Source organism: Rhinichthys klamathensis, unplaced genomic scaffold, assembly GCF_029890125.1.
Source record: "Rhinichthys klamathensis goyatoka isolate OS25496 unplaced genomic scaffold, OSU_Roscu_1.1 h1tg000490l_1, whole genome shotgun sequence".
In the NCBI taxonomy this organism is placed as follows: Eukaryota; Metazoa; Chordata; class Actinopteri; order Cypriniformes; family Leuciscidae; genus Rhinichthys; species Rhinichthys klamathensis.
The window spans coordinates 57440-65000 of NW_026606976.1; the positions used below are offsets into that span (position 1 = coordinate 57440).

Sequence of the window (7561 nt, forward strand, 5' to 3'; positions counted from 1 at the left end):
TAAGTTTATTAGTATAATATTTTTATTAAGAACTGTAAAGAAGATTGAAAACATTTGTCCTCCTCCCGAGTGCCTCATCTTCTTAATCTCCTCACGTAAATGATTCGATTTCGATGCCTTACGTTTCTTACCCGCCGCAGAAACAACCACAGGTTCATCAATGCCGTCAAAATTATTCATTTTTTTGTTTGTTTGTTGATCGAAAAGTACAAAATAGATAAGAAAAACTAGGAAGCCGGGTGTATTTAAGGCGCTGACGTTACTGTTTACATTGCGTGGAATGGTGCGTTGTGATTGGTTGAGAGCGGATATATCGCATTCTGCAGAGAAGGGAGACTGGCGTTTGTCGCGGTTTGGAAAGAAAGGGAGAAAACATGACAGAATAACACGGCGGATATCGCGTTTTACATTGACTTTTCAATACCAACCAGATACAATACTGATTTTTTCAGTAACTAATTTTTTTTTAAAATGGCATTTATCGCGTTTTGGAACCAAACTCTTCATATATATATATATATATATAAAACACTACAGCAGTACCGTGGTACATTGATGGTATCAGATGGTAAAACCTTGGTACTATGATCGCCAAAAAGGACAATGTAAATGTAGTTTTTTTTTTTAAATAAATAAAAATGGTATTAGAAAACACCAAAAAAAAAAAAAACCACATGAATATCATGGTAGTGTTTTGCACCAGGAGCAGAGCTGTGACGCTCAGGAATGAACGAGGATGTTTCTGTTCCTCTCTAAAGGAAAAGGAGGATCAGAGGAGAAACACAGCATCTGCATCCTGATCTCACACACATCACAGAGGTCAAAGGTCACGCGTCATACCTGCTGCTGTAATGATCAATCCAGAAGGCAGGTGGCCTCTATAACATGAGTGTGGGTCAAAGGTCGTCCCCGCAACCTGCTGACGTTCAGACAAACTGACAGATGAAAGCTTCATTCTGCACAGAACACACTACACACACTCGACTGCTGCTTTTTCAGATAGTCTGTTAAACAGTATGCAAACATAAAGGGTCTGTTGTCACATGACCTGCTTATTATATGAGAAGTAAATATGAGTCACATGAGTCACGCAAGAGATGTTCAAATCACAGCTGATGTCATTTCTGCTTGACTTGTCGCTTTGGGAATGGACAGGCAAGTCTTGTGCATTGCATTGTGTGACACAGTATTCCTGTTCACTTATATATCCGTCTGATCGCATTTATTTATGATTCTAGCATCATTGCTGTTTTACAAAGAACTGCAAAACTGCAAAAATATGGACTGTTTTCAAACTGGGCAACAGCAAATTACCCCATTACCAATTTGAATAAGAGAGTATAGTATATTAAATTAAAAACACACATCACCTTATGAATTGGTTCCTTTTTGTTAAAATCATTGATTTATTTTTTTATATTTCAATTCATTTTATTGATTTTATTTATGAATTTAATTTCAGTATTTTTTCATTACTGATTTTATTTAGTTACTTATTTTTTTTTGTTTAGTCTAATCACACTTGTAATTTGGCATGATTTATTAATGTTTTGTTCTTCCCTGACATTTAAAATATTTTCCTCATATTTTGATGGTTTAATATTGAACTTATAGGGTCATTAAAAATAAATATCTCCCCCGTACGTCACCTTTGACCACTACAGATTTTGCCATGCGAATAAATAACTAAAATTGCTCTGAAATTGAATGGAGAGAAAAAGAATGATCTTGAAGAAAACTATTTTATTTGACAATATAAATATATGCAACATGACTGAATACTAGAGTCTTACAGCAGCTTTAATGCAGCGATCGTGACAAAAACACCCCCATATGAATCCAAAGACAAATACAAGACATGTAGTGACATAAAATGATTATAATATCTGTGTGTGGATCGCTCGCATTATAAATGGGATTGTGGAAACGTTTCGGTGTGTGTGTGTGTTACTGCTGTTTGAGGAAGAGTGCCGCTCCGCTCTGGATCCATGTGTCATGATCTCCGGCACACGGCAGCTGCACGTTTGTCACCACACACACACGCTCAGCACTGCTGTACACGGGCAGAGAGATGCACTCGTCTGGAGAATAACTTCCCACAGTGCTCTGAAACACACACACACACACACACACACACACACACACACACTTTAATCTACAGCTATCACTGGAAACATCATAGAAATGTAATTATACCAGGTGGATGTTTAATGCTTGAATCTGATTGGTTGACGAACATTCTAATAAATAAAGTAGTTCCAGGCACGTCTTGACCGCATTACAGCTCCCATATCACTTAACCAAATGATTTCAGTTACTTCAAAAGTCTTTACAGCCGACAACAGAAAAAGAGCAAACACCCACAACGACACTGTCAAGCTAATAAATATAGCAAACAATAGGATAAAAACAATGAAGTATTTCTGTGTGTTTTTTGCCACAAAATTACGTTTTATTATGTACGGACAGCAAATACTCTCTCTCTCTGACGCTCTAAAACACGTACAGTACAGACACACTCGCACAGAAATGTGTTTTCAGCGCTGCTCTGATAATTTTATAAGTAAAATAGTTTAGCAACTTAAAAGCTACATGCCGTTTCTCACTAGCGAGGGAATAACGACGCTGTTCTTGAAGCTGATAAACTTACAGTTTCACTATTAGTAGAGACGCTGCTGCTGAACACTGTTGAGAGACTCGGGTAATTCACACACACACACACACACTCTCTCTCTCTAATAACAGCATTAATAACTGCATCGGTCTGCTATCAGTGGCTCAAGCCTCCGTTACGAGCTCTTAAATTACATTTTGGAGGCGTGGGATGAGATGAGTTAGAATTAAATCCACACACAAGAGCGTTTTAAGGACAAAAACCTGACAAACGTCTTGAAATACAACATCTGACAAAGTCTTGAGGTGTGGTAACTGTAGTATAAGCGTAATAGTTGACTCCGGGCCGTTGAATTATCAGTAAATACTGCACACCTGAGGTGGTAATGCGGCCACGACGCGGAGCGGGCGGATATTCATTATTTTCTAATAATTCAACGGCCCGGAGTCAATTATTCCGTACTTATTACACAGATTTCTGGAATACTTGATTCTGATTGGTCAGCCGCGAAATTCCGAGGTGTGTTATTCCCCGATAACAACCGTCGTCAATAGCAACGCTGAATAACATACATCTCAAGCCTGCTGACATTTTGTTATATTTATTGATTTTATTAAAAAATGAAATCGGAAGGACTTCCGTATTAATAATTCTGTTGCTGTGTTCATCTTCTTGCCAGGATGATAGATTTGTACATATTATGCACATTTGTACATATCTCTTGTCCTCATAATTATTGATGTGATGAAAAGCCATGTAATAAGTGGTATGATTGTACTTTATCCCTTAAATGCTGGTCTAGTTTGAGCTGGTTCAGTCTTCTTGCTAGCAACTGTTATCTTCTCAGAAGCTTTGCGTTTAGTAAGCTAATAAAACATTTTAACAACAATCAATATTTTGTGTTCAATAATTCACTTGTGTGGGAAGTAACGGTGTAATAAACCGGATAATGTACATCCAGCCGGTGGTTTATCGCAAAATAAACCCTTTCTGTTTCACGTCGGGGTCCTGATCACCCGCTGGGAGTTTATTCTGCGATAACAACCGGCTGGATGTGCATTATCCCTTACTTTAAGGGTAAAGTGTGTGTGTGTGTGTGTGTTACCTGTGGGATCCAGGCCATGTGACAGGCAGGGACGGCAGACACACTGGGAGAGTCATGATGGCTTTCAGACAGACGGTTTCCATCGAAACTACAGCCTTCCAACTGCAAACCGCCAACCTAGAGAGAGAGAGAGAGAGAGAGAGAGAGAGAGAGAGAGAGAGATTAGGTAACATGGACCAGAGAACCTCAGTTTAATAATGTTAAACACACATTCTTCAGAAGAGGGAGCGTTTGTACCTTCACTTGTAGTTGTGCTTCAGTAATCTTGCCCCTCCACGACGTAACGAACTTCAGACTGTCCATAGAGCAGCTCATCAGCCTGAAACACACATCATTTAAAAAAACCTCAATATATTTATTCCAAACTTCATAAAACACTCGCTTTGACTCTTAAACCGGCTCTTTGTGCGGGTTTAGGCGAATCGAGCGACCTCGGTGTCATTTAGCCCGTGTGTGTGTGACACAAATTTGCACAAGTCTCTAGTTTAGCAGGTGTTTATCAGGTAATTTAGCTCGAGTTTACTTTAGTAGGTGTATATGTATAAGTTTAGCAAGTGCACATAATGTACATGATCCAAGTTTATTGTTTGCAGTTGTTTTGTTGTAGTAGGCAAGCTACCTTCATTATATTTTCAAATATATACAATGAAAAATATAATGTTTTATTATTTATGTTTGAAATATTTTTTATATATTTATATTTTAATGCTTTATATATTATTTCAATTTTTTATATTTTATATAATATTATTATTATATGTTATTTATAATTTTATACTATATTTTTCATGCTTTTCTACCATGTACCACAGTAATCTTTGGAAGTAAGGTACAGTGTCAGACGATAACATTATGGTACTTTGAAATATACAATGACTTTAACATGATACTTTCAAGATTACCATGGTAGTACCATTGTGTGTGTATATATATATATATATATATACACACACATGTAGTAGTTAGCATGAGTTTTATCAGGTGCATTTCATTTTCATTATAATTGTAATATATCTTCATTTACTTTAACAGGTGTATGCGAGATAAGTTATATTTTACCTCAAGTTAACCGTAGCATGTGTTTTATCAGGGGTTTAATTTTCATTATCATTATATATATACGTTTATAAGTACGTCACCTGGCGGTCTCTTGTCTCAGGGCGTTCAGGAAAGTGTCCGGGTGGAAAAGCTCCGACAGATCCAGCATCTCCGACAGCAGTCCAGCCCTCTCGGCCCTCTCTACCCAGCCCTACACACACACACACTGCAGTGATTGGTCACAGAGATCATGGCGTGTGATGACAGAAGTGATTTGAGTGCTGCTGGTGTCAGTTGTACAGCAACAATCGCTGCTTCTTTCTCAGATCTCTCTCCGCACCTGCTGCTTTTCCTCACGGACTCGAGAGTTTCTGTGCTTTACGTCTCAAGAAAAAAAAAAAACATACATAATAATAACCCTTTATCCAGTAATACTAACACTTTCTCTTCTATTCTATTTAAAAAAAAATAAAAAAAATGTAGATTAAACTGAGAAGGGTCATAGCACTTGCATATGACTGTTATTTTAACTGCTTCTATTGTTCTCATTTGTAAGTCGCGTCTGCTAAATGAATAAATGTAAATGTAACTGAAAAAGATGTAGGCTGAAGCCTATGCTCGTTATGCCAGCCCTTTATACATAATTATTTAATGAGCGTCACTTTCCTTTCTGGATTTGATTCATACAAAATAAACAAAGTTATGAGCAGGACAACAGCATACACTCAACTGTTGCAGTAATGAACCTCAGTGCTGATGAACTGTGTGCTTGTGCTTATAATAAAACACATTATCATCCACCGGTGTGGACATGAATATATACTAGAGTTCAAAGGTTTTTAATGTAAACAGCTGCTGTTGTAGAAATGTGACTCCTGGAGCAGGTGGGCGTCATAATAGCGATGACGGATAACATCCAATTATCTGTTACAGGAGCGCGATGAGGAGTCTCCATTACAGCTGATCTCGGGCGCGTTTCGGCACATGGACCTCGACTTTCAGATTTATAATCATTTAAGGAGCCACGTTTGATCAAACTATTATGTTGTCTTGGACCAAAAACAGTCAATTTATGTTTTCAGTATCATTTCAGACCCTTAAAGGTGAAGTATGTAAGATTTTTTATGTTAAAATACATTCTTTGAACTCAGTTCACTGTTCATTGACTACTATTAGTGTGCTATACATGGGTTTATCTCCCCCAAAAGTGTAAACGTTGAGCCTCCCAGGCACCATTAAATCATGAGCTATCCGTTCAGATCTGTCAATCACTTTCCAGCTCAACCAATAGTGAGGGTTTGGGGCGTGGCTACTGTAGGAGGCGGAGCCAGAGGGTGTTTAGCGGGTGTGAGACCATGACTGACACATTACATGCGAAGAGACATTAAATTTTGGTCAAAAATCATTGTATTTAGAGCTTCACAGATTAAACAGGCCATACAGCATCATCATGCACCTGTTCAGAAAGACACATGTACTAGTTTATAATGTTAGCTTAGCCTCAAAGAGTTGTGGTCTGTCATGTCAGAAAATGCACCCAATGCAGAGTCGCTGGATGGGTTTTTTAAAAGCGAGACGCTTGCGTTCACACTACACAGACTGTTTCTGCTTACTTACGACACAGAGCACACAGCTAAAAGTATTCCTAATATGTTGGACCTTTTACTGAAAAAAGTCTACTTTCTCCTGTTGAGACATGGCTTCACAAGCACTGTAAGAGCTGAGTTTGTGATGTTTGAGATGGGAGAGGTATGACGCGTTAGCGCAAAATATGCTTTAGTTTTGGTACTGTACCTTTAAGACTTCTATTTACCGCATGTTTTGGATGGATTGCTGAGGGAGTTTGAACCCTGAATTGCTTTAGTATTATATATTTGCATCAAGCAGAAGCTCCGACACTCTTTCACCCAAACTCTCCCTCTCAGGTTCACCCATCCACACCTCGTTCCTTCATGTTTACTGGGTTATTTGCTCGCTCGTTCGCTCTGAGGCGTTTGGTTCAATACCTGAGGGAGCAGCTAAAATCATCATCATCATCATCATCATCTCAGTTGAAGAAACACGTTCATCACGAACGAGAAGCGTTTCGGTCGGCTCGCTCCGGAGAACTAATTACACTCAAACTAACTCCCATCACTAGCAGACAGTTCGACACGCGCGACAGGTGCTCTCCAGGCCGCGGTGGCTCATTTCCAGCTCAAACACACACACACACACACACACGTACACACACACACACACACGTGTACACACACACACACACACGCGTACACACACACACACGCACACACACACACACACACACACACACACACACGCACACGCGTACACACACGCGCACCCGCACGCACACACACGCACGCACACACACACACACACACCTCGGGAAAGTCGATGACCCTGTGACTACATCTCATGAAAACATTTATGGGTCACATTTTACCACAAAATCAAAAGAAACATAAAATAAAGAATATAAAACCTATCATATGAGTTGTCTTTTATAATTCTCATAGTAATGCAGTTAATTAATAAAAATACTGTAATAACATATACTATACTAAATATACTATTAAAGGAACTACTGCAAATACCACCATGATGTACAATTTTCAAATTGAAATACTACTACTACTTCTAATAATATATAATACTAATCATTATAATTATTTTAAATTTGTAACATTTAAAAAATATTTTATTGCTGTTATGAAATAAGAACAAAACAATAATAATAAGAAGAATATACCAGTAATATGAATAATTGTTATTATTTTGGTCAGAAAATCAAATTACTGTTACCG

The 7561-nt window shown here is 38.2% G+C and overlaps 1 protein-coding gene across 1 annotated transcript in view; it reads right to left on the reverse strand.

Moving 5' to 3' along the window:
• Positions 1–1723: 1723 nt before the first annotated feature.
• LOC130072481 (cytoplasmic dynein 2 heavy chain 1) overlaps positions 1724–7561 on the reverse strand; it is a 124206-nt gene continuing 118368 nt past the window's right edge. The window contains exons 87-90 of the mRNA XM_056237603.1: positions 4859–4968; positions 3957–4038; positions 3720–3836; positions 1724–2106 (exon numbers count right to left, since the gene is read on the reverse strand). Coding sequence (XP_056093578.1) covers positions 1948–2106; positions 3720–3836; positions 3957–4038; positions 4859–4968 — 468 coding nt within the window. The 3' untranslated portion in view covers positions 1724–1947. The remainder of the gene's footprint in view (positions 2107–3719; positions 3837–3956; positions 4039–4858; positions 4969–7561) is intronic.